This window comes from Podarcis gaigeae (genome assembly GCF_964106915.1).
Source record: "Podarcis gaigeae genome assembly, chromosome: 11".
In the NCBI taxonomy this organism is placed as follows: domain Eukaryota; kingdom Metazoa; phylum Chordata; class Lepidosauria; order Squamata; family Lacertidae; genus Podarcis; species Podarcis gaigeae.
Genome location: NC_139687.1, coordinates 25,818,480 through 25,840,365, shown reverse-complemented (window position 1 = coordinate 25,840,365; position 21,886 = coordinate 25,818,480). Strand labels below are relative to the sequence as shown.

Sequence of the window (21,886 nt, the reverse complement as noted above, 5' to 3'; positions counted from 1 at the left end):
GAATTCAATAGAATTTGCTTCTGAATGGAGATGATTAGGGTTGTACCATAAATATATTTAGGATTGTAACCATAGGTAGCAGAAATATTAGACCATATGATGACTAGTCTAGAAGCAAAGGATAAACATGAAAGTATGACAGTGACAAAAAGAATGCAATAGATGTGAAACCTTGTTTCTACTTGGATTATGTAGAACTGTCTTTGGGAATAGTGTTACAGAGTTACTTCTCATGCTTCCGAGTTTCAAATAGATTAAGTCCCTGTTGCCATCTGTCTTCTTCTAAAGTCTGTCCAGTGTTGGCCCTACTCAGAGCAGCCTCACTGAAACTCATGGATGTGACATATTTAGCTCCATAATTTCCATGAGTCCCTTCTGGGTATAATTTAGTTGTATGCAATGTGTGTTTATGTTCCAGGAAAACTGTGTGTCTCCTTGCGAAACAAGCTTAAATAGCTAGTTTAAAAATTGAAACATATAGCAAAGAATTAGTTACATAACAACAGGTACAAATAACATCTTTAAAAACAATGGGATTAACATATTAACAAACATGAAGATTTCTGCTGCATATCTAGAGTTCAGATAACTATTGCATGTGCTCCTCCTGCAAGCTTCCTTGCTGTAGTTTCCATCAGCACATCTATTTTAAACAGAACCAAATGACCTTGAGCAGGCTGCCTTTCAGACTTAAGTTTTTTGTAAAGTGTGCAAACCATGAAAATAGTTTCAACACTTACTAACAATGCCTTTTGAGCTGTTAACAAAGCCAGCAGGATTACTCTTCTTCTTTATTATAATAACATTCATTTAGATTTGCTCTTGAAGTAACTAAAGGTTTATGTTCTTTTTATATTAAATTGCCTAATTCTGCAAAAAGGAGAACAAATGTATCTACAGTTGCAGTTTCATTGTGGTGTCAAGGTAATGTGAAACTAGAATGATACAAGTTTGTTTTACAAATAAAGTCATATAGATCACTGCAACATGTTATGCATAGGGCTGCCTCTGAAGACAGTTCAAAAACTTCTGCTGGTGCAGAATTTCAGTGGCTGGGTTGCTCACTCACCACAGCAAGACGGTTTGAGCATATTACACTGATCCTGGCTCGACTGCACTGGCTGCCAATTTAGGTTTCCAGGACCAATTCAAAGTGCTGGTTTTGACCTATAAAGCCTTAAACCGCTCAGGACTGCAATACCTCAAGGACCGCCTCTCTCCATCTGAACCTAACCAGACCTTGCAAACTTCATCTGTACCCCTTCTTCGTGTATCTCCTCCATGAGAAGTCTGGAGGGTGGCAACACAAGAACAGGCCTTTTCTGCAATGCCCCCTGTTTGTGGAATGCTCACCCCTGGGAGGCTCGCCTGGTACCTTTATTACATATATTTAGGCTCCAGGCAAAAAAGTTTCTCTCTAAGCAGTTCTTTGGCTGATTAGCATTCTGTGGCCTGTCAAATACGTTTGTAGGAAGGGGTAAAGGTAAAGGGACCCCTGACCATTACGTCCAGCCGTGACCGACTCTTGGGTTGCGGCGCTCATCTCGCTTTATTGGCCGAGGGAGCCGGCGTACAGCTTCCGGGTCATGTGGCCAGCATGACTAAGCCGCTTCTGGCGAACCAGAGCAGCGCACGGAAACGCCGTTTACCTTCCCGCCAGAGCAGTTCCTATTTATCTACTTGCACTTTGACGTGCTTTCGAACTGCTAGGTTGGCAGGAGCAGGGACCGAGCAATGGGAGCTCACCCCGTTGCGGGGATTCGAACTGTCGACCTTCTGATTGGCAAGTGCTAGGCTCTGTGGTTTAACCCACAGCGTGTGTGGTTAACCCACAGTGTAGAAGGGGTACTATTGGTTTATTTTTGTTTTATTGCATACTTTGTGTTCTGTTTTTGTTTTATTATGTATTTTGCATTCTCATTTTGTATTTTTATGTTGTGAACAGTCCTGTGATCTGCGGACGAAGGGTGGTATACAATATATGCTGCTAATCCAATTAAAGAGGTTCGTTAGGTTTGAGTGAGAGTAGAATAAAAAAAACATGGTAATTTCATCAGACCTAATTAATCCAAAATATGTTTAGGATCTCATTAAAGCTAAAAGAGAAAATAATTGAAGGGTGGCAGGCATGTAACAATTTTGCTCCCCAGCACCACCTGCTTTTGTTACCATGTCTGGGACTAGGTGAGTAATAAACAGCAACCACCCAGTGTGGAAGTCCTGGCCTGGCTGGAACTAACATCTAGAGGCTTAAACAGTCAGTTCTAGGCCAGTAGATTCAGCTGCAGAAATACATATTATTATTATTTTGGAAAGTTGGAGAACAAGAAGAGGAACTTAAATATACCTTTGTCTTCCTGTGGTGACTATTGTAGCAACGTCTATTTTATTATGTTTTAAATATACTGTAAGCCACCTCAAAAAATTTGGTTAGAATGTTGGGTATAAATACTTCTAAATAATAAATAGTTTGTTTGTTTATCTGAAGATGTGAAGGGTTTTTAAATTTTAAAAGAAAACAAAAAAATAGTTGAATTTACTATCATGTCAACAAACAGAAAGAAGGGAAATGCAGTTCTCATGGAGCAAGGGCAGATTATTTTTTTAAAAAACTGGAATTGACAAATGGCAATATTATTTACTTTGTGTTTATGGTAGGCTTAACAGCTTTTGTGTTTGGCCATTCAGGTGCAAATATTTATTATTTAGATATATTCTTAGTTCTGGCATTTTGATATGTGATCTGAGAGTGAGGCGGCAGATATTTGTAAGGAACCACTTCTGGGAAATTATTTTTCAGCATTAACCACATGTATAGCTGAATTGTATGCACTTGACAGTAAATCTCATTCAATTTAGTGGAATTTATCAGAAAACATGCTTCAGTTGGGTTGGAGCAGAGCAGTGGAATTTGTGGCAGAAGAATGGAAAAATCCAGAGCAGTGGCTGCAGGATTGGTGTATATTTCCATTGTTGTGGAAATGGACAACTACAGGGCTTGCTTGATTTACCCCCTATTGTGTAAGAGATGGTTTCAGGTGTTCCCGTGGCTGCAATGAAGATGTCTCCAGGATGGACCTCATTCTCTACCAGCAGAGAGAGAGGCCACAATATCCTAAGACCCCTTGGATGCCCTGCAGATACCTTATTCTTATCCTGTTTAAGATAGAATGCATTGAAAAGCAATAAACATACAATGCTTTGTAAGACATGACCTTTAGTTCTGTGCATGTAGTATGTCACTATAAATAATAAATCCCTCTTTGGACGTGTTTATATAGACCTTGAAATTAATATGTTTTCCAGCTTTGATTCATATTCAGTCTCCAGCTTCAGTTTCAAACTCCAATTAATGTTTCTTTCTTACAAGCCAATCACATGTACGATTACTCAGAACAATATTACTAAGGGTACTATCTGAGACTTGGTCCTGAGTAATTGTGTGTAGGATTAAGCTGATTTTTTAAAAAATCGCTACTGTATCTTACAATATTGTATCTTCCCATAATCTACTTTTGCATATATGTGCTGTCTTGTCCTTGATCACAACAGAAACCTATTCATGTCTGAATCTTTCTTTTATCCTAGGAGGTGAACTGATGATGAGCACTGTCCAGTGCTAGAACTAACTGAAGAGGGAACTCTTTAGCAAATATGCTGTTTTGTGGCTTTTGGTTTCTACATAGTTCAGCTTTCCACTTTAACTCACGGTAAGAGAATAACATGTTCTGGGCAATTGTATAATATACATTTCTGAAGTTGTAAAATTTTCTGCCTCATTTGTTTTGGTGGGATTATTTAAACGAATATTGTTTTGAAATGTTTGTTAAGTAGTGATCCTTCTAACTAGCAGTGCTTCTCATCTGTGGCAGTATCAACACTATCAGAACAATAAAGGTCCCTTACATGGACATCTGTGGAGAGGAAGAGCTACAATCCCTTGATTCCCAGCTTTCATTTTTTTTAAAGTATATTTCTAGCATTTGTGGGACCAAACAAGCAGCCGCTATTCTCATTGGTTTTGTGAGAAACAAGCCTTCTCCTGCCATTCAGTGTTTTTAGACGATGAAGTCATAGTCATTACTGACATTTAGGAAAGCATATCTAACTAATAAGAAAAAAAAGGCTAGAATGAAACACCCATTGTCTAAAATCAAGAAACATAATTCCTTGGTCCATTTTAAAGTCTTTTATGCTGGTCTTCTCTGGTGAAGTGTTGCAGCCTCACAGAAAACTAAAATTCATGATTTCAGTATAGCTGAGATTGGGGATTTGAGGCTTAAAGTCAAAACAATAGATAGTACCAAAGACAAGCTTTCACTGCTCTTATCTCATACAAAAATGTGATTTTTCAGAGTTTGTAAACTTTTAAAAATTAATTAATACCAGTTCGGATAAGTCACATCATTATTGCATTCATTCTGCAGAGGCTAAGAGAACCTTGGGTTATACCAGATCTTCAACGCGGGGTTGATAATACTATTTTTGTTGGGGAGAGGGGGTTAAAGTAGTGTGTGAAAACAGTGAAGCGTTGTCCAGTGTTGTTGTTGGGACTTTCTTGTTGTTTTATTTGGTACTTTACAGTGAAAAGAGGGCTGTGAAGTTGATTGTAGCAGAAGTACAATTAAAGTTTGGAGGAGGTGAAGGTGGTCAGGGAAAGAACAGAGATTCAGCACTGCACGGAAAGCCATTGTATGGATGTGGTGTCCAGTCTATCCATAGATGCATCAGGTCTTTTCCACTGAAAGGAGGTTCTGATACTTCAAATCTAGATTCTTATGAGGTTGATTTTAATTATGGTTGGCACCCAGAGAATGATTTGTGTGAACAGGAGGCAGTTCTCCATGAATACAGCTTCCCATCTGATTTCTGCCAATTTTACCCTACTACAACTAACTGTGCCAGATCATTTAATGTTCCAGAATGTCCCCCAAACCTCCAGAGAAACCTTTGTGGGGAGGGGTTACAAGGAGTTGCGAGAGGAAGGTCAAAGCAGTGCAAGTGAAGTTCTACTTGTATATCTCATCACTTTGGTTTAAAAGGAAGAGTTGTCTTTACCATGGTGGACTGAGTGCATTTTAGCTACTCACCCCATTTCCCTTGTCTCAGAGGTCCTTAGTGGGAGCTGTTGCTGCCAACTACAAGAAAGGAAAAGTATGCCTCCATAATGGCCCGATGCCTCAGAGGTCATCAGTTTGTTGCTTAATAGGTAGAGGCTGAAAGTTGATGCTGGGGCGGGGGGAAGGAATAGAGGAAGAAATGCCATATGAATAATTCTGATGTCATAGGAACACAATGTTATTTTTATACCTCATCTCAGGCTTGAATGTGATTTTTATTCTGAGAATCTTTTGTTTTCTGGTTGGAGGGCTATAAAGTGGGCTGAAGTACGTTTCCAAGCACAATTCAAAGTGTTGGTGCTGACCTTTAAAGCCCTAAACGGTATACCTGAAGGAGCATCTCCACCCCCATTGTTCTGCCCAGACACTGAGGTCCAGCACCAAGGGCCTTCTGGTGGTTCCTTCGCTGCAAGAAGCCAAGTTACAGGGAACCAGGCAGAGGGCCTTCTTGGTAGTGGCGCCCGCCCTGTGGAACGCGCTCCCACCAGATGTCAAAGAGAAAAACAACTACCAGACTTTTAGAAGACATCTGGGGGCAGCCCTGTTTAGGGAAGCTTTTAATGTTTGATGGACTATTGTATTTTAATATTTTGTTCGAAGCCGCCCAGAGTGGCTGGGGAAAGCCATCCAGATGGGTGGGGTATAAATAATATAGTAGTAGTAGAAGAAGAAGAAGAAGAAGAAGAAGTTGTTATTTCAAATCATTGACTGATCTATAATACATTTTTATTAAATAGGATGTTAACTTTAAAAATATTGTAAAAGTGCCAATTTTAGTGAGTTGGTCAGAAAAATACAGATTTTCTCCCCGCAACTCCAGTTCCTTAATTTACATCCCTAGTCACTGATAATGCCTAACACTACTAGAAAATGTTAAAAGGTAAGAAGAAGAAGAAGAGTTACTACCTTGGGCACTTGCATTAATTGACAGTATTTGGACCCTAGATATTTAATTATTCCTTCCTTCAATCCATATCAATATCAGATTTTATTGTCTGTTTTATTATATTTCTTTTAATTACTCCTACATAAATCCTTTCTTGTAGTGTTTCCCTCTGTTGGTTAGGCATTATCAGTGACCTAATAAATATTGTCCTTGGAGCTTTATTGACCTCATCCTTTATGCTGCTAAACTATGTATCTACACTCAGTAAAATTCCTTGACACCAGTTGTCCAGTGATGGACTTAAAAGGTGGTAGGGGGGGAAATGTACTGTTGTACTACTAGAAGCAAATAAATATAGTACATAACTTTTGAACTGTACAAGTAGCTGGATTTCAAATACCAAAATAATAGATTCTGATAAATAACACTGAAAGCATTTCTAACCACATGTTTTTATTTCCTTTGCCATCAATTTTCAGACCAATCTGTGGATCTGTTATGTATTTTTTGCCCCAATCTATAGATATTTTTCCATGCCATGGAATATTTAAAAACTGGAAATAAACATAACATCTTATAGAAATAACTTAGTTCAGATATCATGTTTCTGATCCTACAAGCCATAGTTGGAAGATTGGGAGCATCCCGTGACCCTCGCTCTTCTTTTCTTGCATTCTTCAATTACTTCATTTCCTCCCTAGTTTGAGTGAGTTTGGCATTATGTTACATATGCAAGGGTTCCTTCCCCTATCATTCCGTTGGCTTAGTTTCTGAATATCCCAGAGTATTTTATGAACATTCTTAAGTGCAGAGGAGGAAAAGTCAGTTGTGGAATGTTGACAAGCAGTTCATGATGTTTTGTGAAAGAGGTGGGAGATAGCTTTGGCTGGAAGAAAAACATTTTTCATGGCTCAACAAGGGCAGTTCCATGGACTGTAAATACAAGATAGAGTTTGAAATCTGTCATATGTCCTTAGGAAAAGGTGAGGAAACTAAAGGGCAGTATGAAGTGTGGGCAGCAAATCCCTTATGTGATCCTGTTGCACACAACTTAAATCAGTGTGACCTATTTTTCAGTAAATATTCATAATAATTGTAACATGATCATATGTGTGTGTGTGTTGAAATAGGTGCTCTTCAAATGTTTCCAGAAATTTTGGGTTGGACCATGTTAGCCTGTCAAAATACTACTTTATGCCCTACTGAAACTGGTACAAGATTTGGTTGACATCAGAAACTATACCACTGCTTTCTGTCAAATTAAGAACAAGCGATGAAACCTATGAGGTTCTGGTTTAAAAAACATGCAAGGTTTATGTGAGGAAATGCATGGACATTGGCCCCTAGAAAAAACTTTATCCTCACCAGGCTATAAATAACTCAACAGAAGAGCTGTCAGAGCCAGTTGTTCTGTAGTGATGCATTCATTTATGACTGGGATGTTCTACTTTCTTGGATTATAAAATCCTTTTACCTTTTGAAGGATATTAAATCCCTTCTCATTAAATTCATGTTACACTTTATTGCCTTCTCCCAGCTGCATTGGCCTGAGTCATGCATGGCAAACCATAGGGCTGTTAGTCTCCTCCCTGCTTGAGCTGGAAATTGACTGCAGTTTAGTTTTATTTCCTTTGCTTTTCTCCCTGCACCCCACTTTGAATCATTTTTTATTGCCTTGGATGTTGTAGGTTCCCTAAGTCCTGAGAATTTGTTTAGCAACTTGGTAACATTTTGGAGCATATCTTCAGGCTCCTAGCCACAGTGCATTTTCCTTCAGAGGAACTATGAAGCTACAATCCATATTCCATTTGCTAGATCCCCAGTGGATTAAGGTTGTTGTATCGTGTAAGGGATTCAGTTGGTGGATATAGCTATAGCAACATGGGGAGTAGTGAGAGCAGAACTGTGCCTTATCTCAGAGACTACTTCTAGTTAGTCAGCCATGACGCTTCTAGATAAACAAATGTTGTGACTTTAAATTTGTTAAACTTTTAGCCCCTAGTTTTGCTATTGCATAGTGTTTGTATTTGTTGGAGGACGGGGGGGGGGGGGGGAAGCCTGGAACACAAATGACTCAATTTGCAATTTAGGTTTACTCACAAATGCTGTTACCACTTTGTTACTGAACGTGGTAAAATACGACATTATGTTTCTGCATTGCTTTTTCTCTTTGTCTACCATTCCCAGATGACTCTTGTTTTTCTACTTCCATAGTTCTCAGGAGCAATAAGTGGATATGATTCAGCCTGTTAAATGACACTTCCACTTTGTTTACATGTTTATCTTTCAATATAAATTTTATTTTTGGTGCTTTGTATTGCTTGGCTATTGTGAATAATAGCTTTAAATTTTACAGTAAGTTGAGTATTTCTAGGTAGGTTATCTTGAATATCTCTCAGTAACTCATTACAGTAAGGAATATTTTCAATCTTTTTACTTTTCTCTCTTTTACCAGGGTAGAAATTTGCCAAAGTATCTCAGGGAAGCGGTAACCTGCATGCTTCTTCTTCACGAATGTAACAACTCGAAACAATGGACAGATGATATCAATTAAACTGCACTTGGCAGCTGACTTTATCAGAGTAACAAGCAACTGCGTAAGCAGTGCCAGACGGCAAGGATTTTTATTACCCTAGCCACTGGGAATTATGTACAGTGTCTCAGTTCTCAGAGTGACTGCCGTTTCTACGTAGATCTTTTTAGGATTTGTAATCATGTCTGTTACTGCAACAGAAGGCGAAATTCCTAGATTTTTTGTGGGTGGTGAAGATCCAGATGAGTTTTTGAATCCATCCAGGTCTGCAGAATTTGAAGCCTTTTATGATCATGAAGATGAAGACGATGAGTATGATTCTGTATGTACTTTGTTTCATTGTTTGGGGGCAAGTAATTGTTTGAGTTGATAAGATACTAAAGCGTTGTTAACAGAGAAGATAGGAAATGAGCATAAAAAGCAATAAGCACTATGGCCCCATTTCAGCAAAGTGTTTAAATATTTAGTTAGGTATAGTTGTAAGGAAACACATTGACATTTGCTAAATTAAAACCAAATTGATCAAGACCAGTTTCAGTAGTTTATACAATATGTAGAAATCAAAATTGATAGCTTTTAGAAGAGTACCAAAGTTTCATAATTGCAATATTAAGAAGCAGGTTCAAACTATTTAGAAGAGCCCCAAAGTTTCATAATTGCAATATTAAGAAACAGTTATGGTTAAACTAACATCTTAGATTCTAAAATTTGGAAAGATTTATGGAACAAACTATTTATTATAAAAAACAAACAAACTATTTATTTATTAAAAATAGCTTTTAGTTAAGGTTGTTGAATGGTCATTTTGAAGAAGGACGGTTAAAGTAAAAATCATATAGTACTAATATCCTAGTTTCATTCTAGTTTCACTCTTGTTGACTAAAATTTCATTTGTTGGATTGAAAGTTAAGTCTCTCACCTGTTTAAATAATAAATATAGAATGTATTTAATTCTTTTTCTAGCTGTGAAACGTTTTGTTGCTTCAAGTATCATCATAGTCACGTACTATTGTAGACACATTCCAACACACTGCTGTCATACAGCTTCTTACCACAGCTTCATGGGCATCCTTCACAAGTGACATTGAAATTAATGGGGTTTCTGAAGCTGTTGCTTTGTAAATTTATTCCAGTCAGAATAATATTTTTAAATGCAAGTGGTACTCTTAGATTTACATGGTTAAGTTTGTTGGAAGGTTGTAGATGGGACATAGCTAATGCCTTTGTGAACAATTTCACATTTAAGAAAACTTTCAGCATGGGCTTACTATGTTTTATGTTTTATATATTATCATTGTTTCTGCAGCCCTGCTTGTCAAGACTGTATTCTTCACAAAGCGTATAAAGGCATATTGTTTCCTTCATAAATGTGAAGAATTTTTTACTGCATATTGCTTAGAGAATGAAACTCTGATATCAGGTTACATTCCCTGCCCCTTAAGCATAATAAATGTTTGTGAAATGAGCCTGTTGTTTAATACTTAGTAAGAATATTGCATGGTCATTGTTCAGTTAGCATATGGGGAAAAGCTTTGAAACCCAAATTTATGTTACTGACCTTTTTAAAATTATTATTACTAGCCACCAGAAAGACAGATCATGGTTGGAATATGTTCTATGGCAAAGAAATCAAAATCAAAACCAATGAATGAAATCCTTGAACGCCTTTCCATGTTTAAATATATCACAGTAGTAATATTTGAAGAAGATGTGATTTTGAATGAACCTGTGGAAAACTGGCCTTTATGTGACTGTCTCATTTCTTTTCATTCTAAAGGTAATTACTCTCTTGTTTATTATTTATTTGTTTGTTTGTTTGTTTGTTTGTTTGTTTAATATCCTTCCCTTCCTTCCAAAGGAAGTCAGGGTGGCAAATATATCAATAATAAAACACATGAATAATCACAATAATGTAAAGTGTCTTCATATCGCATGTATTAAGTTTGAATCTTTTTGCCTTTTTGGAAAAAAATGTAATTTTAATATTAGAAAATAAATTGCCTTAAGCAACACTACTTTGAAATGTATATATGTGTGTATATATTAATTCAGTAGTTTGTAGTAATAGAAGAGACATAATGTTTCAATTAACTTGATATTTCATTGTGGTCTAAACCACTGAGTCTCTTGGGCTTGCCGATCGGAAGGTCGGTGATTCAAATACACACAACCGTGGTGAGCTGCCATTGCTCTGTCCCAGCTTCTGTCAACCTAGCAGTTCAAAAGCGTACCAGTGCAAGTATATAAATAGGTACAGCTACAGTGTGAAGGTAAACAGTATTTCTGTGTGCTCTGGCACTCGTCACGGTCCTCCGTGTGCCAGAAGCGGTTTAGTCATGCTGGCCACATGACCCAGAAAGCTGTTTGTGGACAAAAGCTGGCTCCCTCAGCCCTAAAAATGAGAGGAGCGCCATACCCCATAATCAACTTTGATTGGACTTAACCGTCCAGGGGTCCTTTACCTTTACCTTACCTATATGCTACAAAGCAGTGTCAATCTGTTTCACACTGCAATAAAAAAAACACTTCCTTGGAAGAAAATCCCTTTATTTATATGGAATTTACTTGGGCATTGGCATGTTTAGAATATTACACTCGGGGTAAAGTACATATAATGGAAACCCCTATTTATATTTTAAATGCAATGTCTATTCAGCGGGAGGAGAATTTAGAGCTTTTACCCCCCCTGGGGCTTCCCTGCTCAAAACTAGGATTTCCAGCTCTAGTTTGCAAAGGGTTCATGCTTTCTGTGATGGTAACAGAAAGTGGGTGTACTATTTATTTATTTTTTTAAACCAATCGGTCAGCCACTTACTGTTTTGTCAGCAGGCAATAATAACCTTGTGCTAGTACCCTTTTTGGAGCAAGGGCCAAAACTACATACGATATACATCCACATTCCTTAACTCACTTATTAGTGAGCAAGTCTCACTGAAATAAAAAATATATATTTCTAAGTAAACATGCTGATAATTGTACTGCAATTGGTGCATCAATGCCTTCTTTTAAAAGCAAGGCCGCTTTGGGATGGGAGAAGTCCAATGTAGTGAAGTAATGGGAACTTATCCTTTCTTAGCTGACTAAAACAAGGAATAAAAACTAAGGAAAATTTCTAAGCCAGTTGGATCAATATGAATATGACTCACTTGAAACCAGATACTATTCACAGTTGAAGGGATTACAGATCATTTACACAGCCTCTTCACATAGGTCAATTTGGAAAGTAAGAATTCCAATCCATCACCAAGATTTATACAAATGTAATAGTTGTGAACTAATATTCTGTAATATTTTTTATTTAGGATTTCCATTAGACAAAGCAGTTGCTTATTCAAAGCTGAGAAATCCTTTTGTTATTAATGACTTGAATATGCAATATCACATACAAGACAGGTAAGTAAATAGCCATAAATAAATATCCCACACTCTAGTTGTTGTACAATATTTAAAAAGCCTTAGTACGATATTTAAAAAGCCTCAATGAAATGCTGTCTCATCAGGTTGATTATTATGGAGGTAAAGTAGTTAACATAAAGAAAAGAAAGCTAGTAAAAAGCTGTAATGTAACTAAAATGGAATAATATTCAGCTGAGAAATGTATATAGAGTGTTCACCTTAAAACAGTAAATAATATTAAGTTTATGAAAGGTACAGTAAACAGAACAGGATACAGTTTAGTGTCTGTTCCAATTATGTATTCCTGCACAGATTATAATCATAAATTATAGTCATGAAAGCAATAGAATGTAAAAAAGAATATGCCCCATGGGTAAATTGTGCATATTCGTCAAAGCTAGACACTCAACAGATAGAAGAAATGCTCTAGGCTATACTTCCATTCCCAATTAATGAATGAATGAGTGTGTCCTCCTTATCTTCCTTGAGGAGATGTAGTGTACACTTCTGTTCTCCTTGTCTGGGCAGATTTAAGCTACTTCCCTGAAGAGTGGTATGTTCACGTGTACCCACTTTATACCAGAACCAGGGTAGTGGAAGTAAAATCCAGATCTTACTACTTTGATACCATCCTTATATTGTAATTAATTAATTATGTAACTTTTTAGAGAAATGTTTTGAATGCATAATTCATTGATAATATTCATTTTGTGAAAAAAAAATTCTTTTAGGAGAGAGGTTTATGGCATTCTCGAAGCTGAAGGTATTTTACTCCCTCGTTACGCAGTTCTAATCCGTGATCCAAACAATCCACAAGGTAATGGCTATTATAATGGAATTTTCAAAGGGCTCTGTTCTAAACATATTTTTTTTCTGATTAGTAAACTTGCTTGTATCTCCAGCCTAAAGTCTGCACTTCATGTTGTTTTCCAGAATGCAATTTGATTGAAGGCGAAGATCATGTGGAGGTGAATGGAGAAGTTTTCCAAAAACCATTTGTGGAGAAGCCTGTCAGTGCTGAGGACCACAATGTTTATATTTACTATCCAACATCTGCTGGTGGTGGAAGTCAGAGGCTCTTTCGAAAAGTGAGAATATGTTAAACTGAAGGATAGTAAAAATGGTTTTTTAGCACTGAAATGTATTTATAGGATAGAAGGAACTAGCTTACTCAGTTCTTAGGAGAATGTTGGAAATAGCATTAGCTGGAAGGTTGCAGCTAAATTGTGTACATTGGACTTGACCCATAAGGAAGAGTGAAAAGGGAATGGGGAAGAGAATATCTCTATTAATAGAAATGGTTATCCACTGAATAACATGACAGAGGATGGCTCTGTATTATGGAAATGTATAATGAGCAAATGATGTAGTTTTCATTCAGTTAGTCTTTCATTTGTGTGTCACCTTTCCACAAAAAATTGTGTTCAAAATAGCTCACAACTTGTCTTACACCCAGTTTATCTCCCCATCTCTCATTTGGAGCAATCTCACACACTGTGTATCATCACCACCAGAAGATTTCTGAGAGTTTATTTTGTGTCATTCCATTAGTCCACCTCAATAGCTCTCCAGGGCTTCTAACAAGGCTTTCCAAGCCCTACCAGAAATGCCAGCGATTAAACCATTGGATCTTTAACATGCAAAGTTTATGCGTTACTGAGGCAAGGTTGGACTGAGTGATAGTGTTTTGGAATGGGCAAAGTATCGTGGGTGTGGAGAATGTTTGCCCCTTTCTATTTCCATGCTCTGTGAACTTAAGAGACCTCAGGTTACCTGCCTAGAGAATCTTCTGGGTCTGCTTATGTCATGGGAGAGTCAGCCTATCTAGGTTTTTCTCTTTCCTCCTTACACATTTCTGCCCTTTTTACACCACACTAAACTTTTATAACATAAGGTTGCTTTTGGTTTTATTTTTGAAGTGCTTGGGGAAAAATAGGCTAGGGAGGGATGACAAAAGAAGTACAGGGTTTTATGGATCTGAGAAGGCTTTGTCTTTGTATGAAATAATATTGATGGGAAGGTTTGTGTTTCAGATCGGTAGCAGAAGCAGTGTTTATTCCCCTGAAAGCAGTGTGCGGAAAACTGGTTCATATATCTACGAGGAGTTCATGCCTACAGATGGCACTGATGTGAAGGTATGACAACTGCATATTCTGGTTTATATTTAGAACAATCAAGTACTTAACGAACTCAGCAACTTTAGATGTGAGGCATTTATCTCTGCCTGAAGCACTGCTATTATTAAACTTAAAATAGTTTACATATCATGTTTTGTTTTCTCCAAGTAAAAGGAACACTTCATGTTTTAGTTTGTCTCTCTCTTTAGATACTCTTGTGATTACAGTTTACCATTCAAAAAGAACATACTGCTATACTGTTTTCTGAATGTGTATTCAGACAAATACACTTGTCCTGAAATGAAATTATTCTAACATTTCATTCCTAAGCATACTTTCTTGAAAATAAAGTACATTGTGTTAGACCAAAATTCCAAGAAAGTGTATAGGAATGGACCTGCATTCCTAAATCATAAAACTATGCTTCAAATACTAAGATGCTTTTGACTGATCTGTACAGTCTGGAAACAGTTGTCTTCAGCAATCATGGAGCATTTCTGTGAGCAGTTGATGTAGCTCTTGGTGGTCTCCAAAGCTGCCTAAACATTCATTATCAGTTAATCATACAGCAGCTGGATTTTCTTGTTGTTTTTTTATTTGTCAAAATTCTTTGAAAACTAAGACAAAACATTTCTACATAGGAAAATTACAACTTGTAACTACAGATTGGCATGAGGCTTTTCAAAATTAAGTGTTTGGAAGTTTGATAATTATAGATATAATATAATCCTAACAAATCAATTGTGCCTACTTTAATTCTTTGTTGGTTCATCCTGTACAAAGGGTTGGATTCAGAGAGCTATTTTAGGCAAGACGAGGGAAATCTCTTACTTTTTTATTTGAAGAAACATACCACTGCTTTTGAAACTCCCATAGTACATTATCTGGCTGCCATGTGATGTGGGCAGGGAGCAGTTTAAAGAAAAACAAATCTAAATCCCTTTGGGTATGCAGAGCTGATTGCACATTCTTTGAGTCCTGGCCAAAGATTGTAAGCTATCTGATTAGGAGTCATGTTAAATAAATTGGTAGTAGCAGAAGCTGTAATATGAAACTTTCAGCAAGATTAGGTTGCCAATTGGGACATGGATACAGTATAGCATTGGAACTTGTAGCGCTTTTCAGTTTGTCACTAATCTCCCCATGATGTGAAAGTAATGAGTATGACTCTAGAGGCCCAGGAGCTGACTATGAAATAAAAAAGTAATGAACCAAAAAAAAAGTTTTTTATTCTGTTGTAATTTTTTATTTCCAAATAAAGGTATACACAGTAGGACCAGATTATGCACATGCAGAAGCTCGTAAATCCCCTGCACTGGATGGAAAAGTGGAGCGGGACAGTGAAGGGAAAGAAGTACGGTATCCAGTCATCCTTAATGCAAGGGAGAAGCTTATAGCTTGGAAAGTATGCCTAGCTTTTAAGGTAAAATGAATGAAGGCTGGAGAAAGTGGTCTTTGTTTATACCCCAGAGGGCATCTCCTTAGCTTTGAGTTGTTATAGAATTGTTATCTGCAAGCCCAAGCACAGTGAGGCAGTGGTGGAACACACAAGGATGAAACAGGAGACAGGTGTTGGATTCAAGTTAGACCACATCTTTATTGATTATGGATGCAACAGGTTTGGCATAGGCATCAGGCATGGCATTACAAGCCTCCAGCGGCCTGCTTGCTGGTTGATGAAGCATTGGGGTTGACCAAAATTCAGGGAGGGAGGTAGCACAGATGAGGAACCCCCAATGATCAGCAGCAGGGGGTGATTTGGCATCTGGATAAAAAGTGCAGCCATCTGGATAAAAAGTGCAGCCCTCCAAAATCCTTTAAGGAGATCCTCCTATGGGACAACTTGAGAGGGGTCTCTCCCTCTGCCCATCCTCAGTAGTGATCCAGCCTAATGGCTTTTCTACCGTAAAGTTGTGATTTTGGCTCTGAAGTAGGTGAAACCTGCAGACCTGGCCAAACAGTGTGATAAAATGATCCATAGCAAGGTCAAAGTGGGACTGTCACTCTCCAGCAGATAACCCATAAACCAGTGTATTAAAGGGAGGATGGGAGGGCAATCCTGATGCCCACTGTGGTGACTCCACTCTCCACAGCTCACCTTAAGTACTCCCAGAGTGATTCTGGATGAGTGAAGTCTTCACCCAGGACTGCCCTGGGAGGCCCACTTCCCACTCTCCTAGCCTCCCATGTGGGTGAGAAGAGCAGAAATACTACATTGCCAGCCACACCAAGGTTGGCAGCCAGCTATGCACTCCCTTGCCACTGTGCCTAGGCAACAAATGCTGTTCCCTGTTAGGCAGCAGAGGGGGAACAAGACCTTCCTTCTCTTCTTCTGACTAGGAGAGAAAGTATGCTAAGACAAATATGTAAATAAAACCTACATTACACAAACTTGGGAGCCCGATAAAATGTGTGTGCTTTTTGCATCATTTGTGACTGACCTATATTTTTGGCTGTTTGAACTGAGTCCTTTGCTAATATTTATGCTACTTTATAAGATTGAAATACATTTACATGGTACTATGTATTGCAAATTATTTTATTAATATATCTCACTGCTTGAAGGGATAAGATAAGGGTTAGACTTTGGAAGGGCGTAAAATCCAAAGATTTTAAAAAATGCAGTAGTGAGACCTTCTGTGAGGAGAAGCTATTCATTAAATACATTTCAAGTTGAACCTGATCCTTGAAGAAGAGATGAGTTTTGTGTATTATTTTTTACTGTAGATAATTATCTGAAGTTTTATAAATTTATAAACCTTGTGATTTCTTGTCTTGACAGCAAACAGTTTGTGGCTTTGATCTGTTGCGTGCAAATGGACAATCTTACGTCTGTGATGTCAATGGCTTTAGTTTCGTGAAGAATTCTATGAAATATTATGATGATTGTGCTAAAATTCTTGGGTAAGATTTTATGCTATTTGTCAGACCGTTTCCTTTCCATAATTTATTTAAAGTAAATAGAATGTCCGTGGTGGTATTCAATGCTAGTCCTATTCACAGTAGACCCATTGAAGTTAATGAACCTGACTAATTCAGGTTCATTAATTTCAGTAGGTCTCTTCTGAGTAGGACTTAGCTGAATACTGTCCTCTGTGTGGTTGACCTGTTGGAAACTGTATCTTGCAAAATAGAGCTAACACAATTAATTCAGATAAAATAACAGCTATTTAGGATGCCCATAATGAGCATGCATACCCAGTATAGTTTCTGTGCAACTTTGAGGAAAGGCAAAATGTGCAGTACTTAATAAAACACAAAGAGACAAACCATCCCTGGTTGTTCTCCTCCCCATCCCCAAGCTTACCATGCAGCAGCATGAGTCCTTTCTCCTTTTAAAAAGGGATTTTTTCCCCCCATGGGTGTTAGGCATGCTGGAAAGCGAAGAATTCCTCAGAGGCATTCTAAGGAAAGGAAGAGGGCAGACAGCTAGAAGCCATGGCTTCACTAGCACAGCCGGCTGCTCAATGTAAAACACTGGCATACCCCCACACAAAGGCAGAGGGCCTCCACTAGCATAAATAAAGTGTTCAGGGCACTGAGATCCACTTTAGGAACTTCAGGATTAGGGAAAAATATTTTAGAAGCAGCATGATTGGTTATTAAAGAATGGCACGTTATTTATGGAACATAACATATGTGGGTATGGTTCATTAAGGGGTTAATGCATTTTCAACTTGTTTTTATTAGACAAATTATTAATTGTTATTAATGTAGACTTATTAATTTCAGCAAACACTTATTTCTATTCCATTTAGAAATATCGTAATGCGAGAACTTGCTCCACAGTTTCAGATCCCATGGTCCATACCTTTAGAAGCAGAGGATATTCCTATTGTGCCAACTACATCTGGAACAATGTACGAGAATGTTTTTCCCCTCTGTCTAAATTATTCAACCTGACTATGTAACACTTTCTATTTTTCTTATCTCTCAGTATTCGCTCACTTTCAGTTTAGAATAATTCAACAACATATTCATTGAAATGTTTCGTTAATGTTTATATGAGAAATCATATTTACATGTTCTCTTTTTCATACTTTTTTGTTGCTGTTAATGACAATCAAACTTTGTGCTTTTAAATCTTTGTATGCTTGCAGGATGGAACTTAGATGTGTTATTGCTGTTATACGACATGGAGATCGAACACCAAAACAAAAAATGAAAATGGAAGTTAAACATCAGAAGTAAGTAATTGGCTGGGGGGATGTAATGAACAAATTTGATATTTTCCCCATTACATGTAGTAAGATAATTGTTTAAACCGAGGGGGGCATAGATGTGCATCTGTGTTGCGTTTATTGACATTTAATTTGATTTTTCATCTGTATTTATGTATTAAGAGGCTGTAGCATCAAATGTTTTGTTTTTTATGCTTTTAAAGTTTAATTTTACTTCTGTATTTTGTAAACTGCCCTGGACGTTCCATTGAAGTAATTACAGTATATATAATTTTTTAAACAAATAAAACAGAACTCTTCGGGGCAGTCCTATGGCAAGATTCACTGGTATGAGCCACTTAGGATGCAGTGGCTCTCCAGTTCAGCTTGCTGATTTCTGGCTCAGATGGCTCAGCCAAAGATACACTGGTATTATAACTTGCTCAGAATGCTGAGGAGAAGCTGGCTGAGTCAAGGCTGGTGTAAATCCCAGAAAAGGGTTATGGCATCCTAAGCCCATTCAGCTTGGTCTTGTAAGCTTGCAATCCAGTGCGGAACACTATTTTAAGGGCTTGTTTTCTGTCGCCAAGGCTTAGGCAAAGCAGCAACCCTGGTTGACCTTTACACCAGCTTAACTTTGACTTGCTCGCTTTACATCAGTTTCATTACTTTCTAAGTGCATATTATTAGTTATTTCAAAACTGGCTTGAGAATGGCTTATAAACATAAGCCTTGGCGAATGTTCAGGGAGCAAAAGCCACAGAATGGTGACCTGAGATACTATTCCGTAGAGACTGCATATACAACGTGGTGCAAAGTCTTTTCAAGACCATCAGTTAATATATGGAAAGTTCATAACTGAATACATTGTTATGTGTTAACAACCACATGCTTCCCAAACAGTTATTTGCTAGATGTGAAGACATGAATAATCTGGTTTGGGGTTGATGATGATGATGATTATTTATATCCCGCCCATCTGGCTGGGCTTCCCCAGCCACTCTGGGTGGCTTCCAACAAAATATTAAAATACAGTAATCCATCAGATATTAAAAGCTTCCCTAAACAATGAGCAATTCTTTTCCCTATTATAAAAATCTAGAACCAGAAAATAATACTAGTTTGACCTAGTGACTTCTAGCAAAGTAATTCACTGCCTTTCTAATCATTCCATGCTTATTTTAAAGGTTTTTTGATCTTTTTGAAAAATGCAATGGATACAAGTCTGGGAAGCTAAAATTAAAAAAGCCGAAGCAATTGCAGGCAAGTTGGGTTTTTAAAAAAAATCTTTTCTTTTTTTTACACTCACACCTGTCTTCATAAACTGCTAATGCAATTTGCCACTCTTTTAGGAAGTACTTGACATTGCAAGACACCTCTTAATAGAGCTAGGACAAAATAATGACTCTGAGATTGAAGAAAACAAATCTAAACTTGAACAGCTGAAAACTGTGTTGGAGATGTAAGTATTTAATTTGGAGATCTTACTGCTGACACGGGTATCTTTCTCATGTATTTTTTTAGATATATAGATTTCTTTAAGGAACAAAGAGAGTTCAACCACATTGTTAATCTGAAATATGGGAACTAATCCATGTTATTAGTCAGTTTCTGACTCTTTCACACTATTACTGCATCTTCAGAATTTTAGGTAGCATGAAATCTATTTCTAATGAACCACTGAATGCCATTTTGTGCATGTATATTCCTTGCAGAGACATATAAATGATAACTAAGGCCTGCAGGAGAATGGCAGAGGGAATTTGGGGGAGAGTGCCTTTTATCCTGCTTCTGCTGATCTTTTAACTCTGGTTTAAGACAAGAGTTGCCAATGAGCCTTTCCCAGTGTCCATAGGCACTGGCGAAGGAAGAGGGGTGCAGGGGGAGCACACCACCCCTGGCAGCACAATCCCAGTGGGGTGCCATCACAGCTGCCCCCCCACCCGTGCTGAGTGCCATGCCCCCGCCTGCTCTCCGCCACTGTCCATAGGGCCATCCTTCCCATTGAATTAGGCTTGAAAGAAGCATTCTACTGCAGCCAATAGAATAGGTTGTAGCATGTGCTTGGTTTAAATGTGTGTGGTGTCCATGACAGTTTTTTCTGCTTTGCAAATATGCCCACAGACTGCTGCTTTAAGAGATTGAGAAACCTATAACTATACTTACGTCTACAACCCTGTCAGCACCTAATGGTAATAGTTGATGGGAATTGTAGTCCAAGATATCTGGAGGACACCCAAGTTTGGGAAGACTGGCCTACACTAACTTGCTGTGTGAATTTCTGCTTTGTTAAGCTGTTCAAGGGTTACTATCAGAGAATCAAGTGATAGAGCTTTTCCTGCACACTACTTCAGACTGTAGGTGGAAATTGGGTGCTTGAATGCTCTACTATGAAAACAAACTCCCTTTACTCCCTAGAGAACTCCCTAGAGAAAATTGCCAGTTAAGTAAGAATGTTAAGTAAATTCATTTTGCCTAACATGCTCGCTGTGCATATGTAGGAAGTACTGAAACCTGCAGGATAAAGTGGTACAGTGCAGGAAAGGCATTCTTCATCATGGCAGCAATGCAATAGCTACACACACACACACACACACACACACACTTACAAGGCTGCATGATATATATCAAGTTCATTTTTAATGTGTGCTCCTTGCCTCCCCCATTCTCCATTTGTTGTTCTTAGGTATGGACATTTTTCTGGCATAAACCGCAAAGTTCAGCTGACGTATCTTCCTCATGGTTGTCCCAAAACATCTAGTGAAGAAGAAGGTATGGGATGCTAATTAATTCTAGAAGTAGGTCCCTCTGTTAGCTTAATGTAACTGAATTTTGCTTTTTAACACTTTTATTGTCAAAAAATCTGAAGTTGGAAACATGTAGGGTTTTTTAAGTTTATTAATTACATTTTGTTCCTCGCTTGCTCTGGTCATCAGCAAAATATCAACTTTTAAGGCTGGTGTGCATCCTAAACACACTTGCTATGCAGTAAGCGCACAGAACACAGTGATACTTATGAATAAACATGAATAGGGTTGTGCTGTAAGTACAATGTTTGACTTCTTAATTGAACATCAAACCCTCTCCTTCCAGTGCTTTATTGCAAGCAGCTTTTGATATTCCCCAGAATTGCAGAAGCAATTTGCCATACAGCATGAGCAGCTGCTGTTTCAGAATCTACAAATCCAATCCGAAACTCATCCCTGATGCTCTGAATAGTATCACTGTTCTTTGGATCCTCACATTTTTATATGTTAGTCTTAGTCCCTGACAGGAATGTACATGATAGCCCACTATTCATCATATTAAAAGGTTTATTCAACTGAATAATCTCTATTCTCTCTTCCGTTTTTTCAGTGTTGCAAACATACTGTATTTGAATCAGACAAATACTGTTGGAAGTGTGACTTTCTTACCCCTTCATTTCAAGCAGCCTTTCCCTAGGCTCTGTTTAATGGTGTGGACTGTGGTGTAGGGGTTTGAGTGAGAAGAGGGGATCGCCAAAAAATAGGGAGATTTACTTTCCCCCTACCCAGGTGCCATAGCCTACCCCATTCAGCAGGGTTTCCAAACTTTTGGGAGAGGCTGCTGGGATGAGGAGTGGGTCAGAAAGTTACATTCCACCCACTCATTTCTGTTGCTGCTTCTTTAGATCCACCCCTCTGTTTTTCAAG

General features: G+C 38.0%; 1 protein-coding gene across 31 annotated transcripts in view; it reads left to right on the top strand.

Annotated features, from left to right (window-relative positions):
• The window catches only part of PPIP5K2 (diphosphoinositol pentakisphosphate kinase 2), a 51,127-nt gene that overhangs the window by 3,729 nt on the left and 25,512 nt on the right, over window positions 1–21,886 (top strand). For 26 of the 31 annotated variants that reach the window (XR_014556066.1, XR_014556067.1, XR_014556068.1 and 23 more), the window contains 14 exons: window positions 3,589–3,710; window positions 8,462–8,861; window positions 10,121–10,316; window positions 11,842–11,932; window positions 12,667–12,752; window positions 12,869–13,023; window positions 13,969–14,070; window positions 15,314–15,475; window positions 16,835–16,956; window positions 17,811–17,912; window positions 18,153–18,239; window positions 19,400–19,475; window positions 19,565–19,674; window positions 20,899–20,984. Coding sequence is in view for 25 of the 31 variants with exons in the window: in XM_083702207.1 (XP_083558333.1) it covers window positions 8,721–8,861; window positions 10,121–10,316; window positions 11,842–11,932; window positions 12,667–12,752; window positions 12,869–13,023; window positions 13,969–14,070; window positions 15,314–15,475; window positions 16,835–16,956; window positions 17,811–17,912; window positions 18,153–18,239; window positions 19,400–19,475; window positions 19,565–19,674; window positions 20,899–20,984 (1,516 nt within the window). In the remaining 6 variants the exon portion in view is untranslated. Of the gene's footprint in view, window positions 1–880; window positions 925–3,588; window positions 3,711–8,461; window positions 8,862–10,120; window positions 10,317–11,841; window positions 11,933–12,666; window positions 12,753–12,868; window positions 13,024–13,968; window positions 14,071–15,313; window positions 15,476–16,834; window positions 16,957–17,810; window positions 17,913–18,152; window positions 18,240–19,399; window positions 19,480–19,564; window positions 19,675–20,898; window positions 20,985–21,886 lie in introns of all 31 variants that reach the window. The other 5 variants (XM_083702209.1, XM_083702212.1, XM_083702214.1 and 2 more) reach the window with 2 other exon arrangements.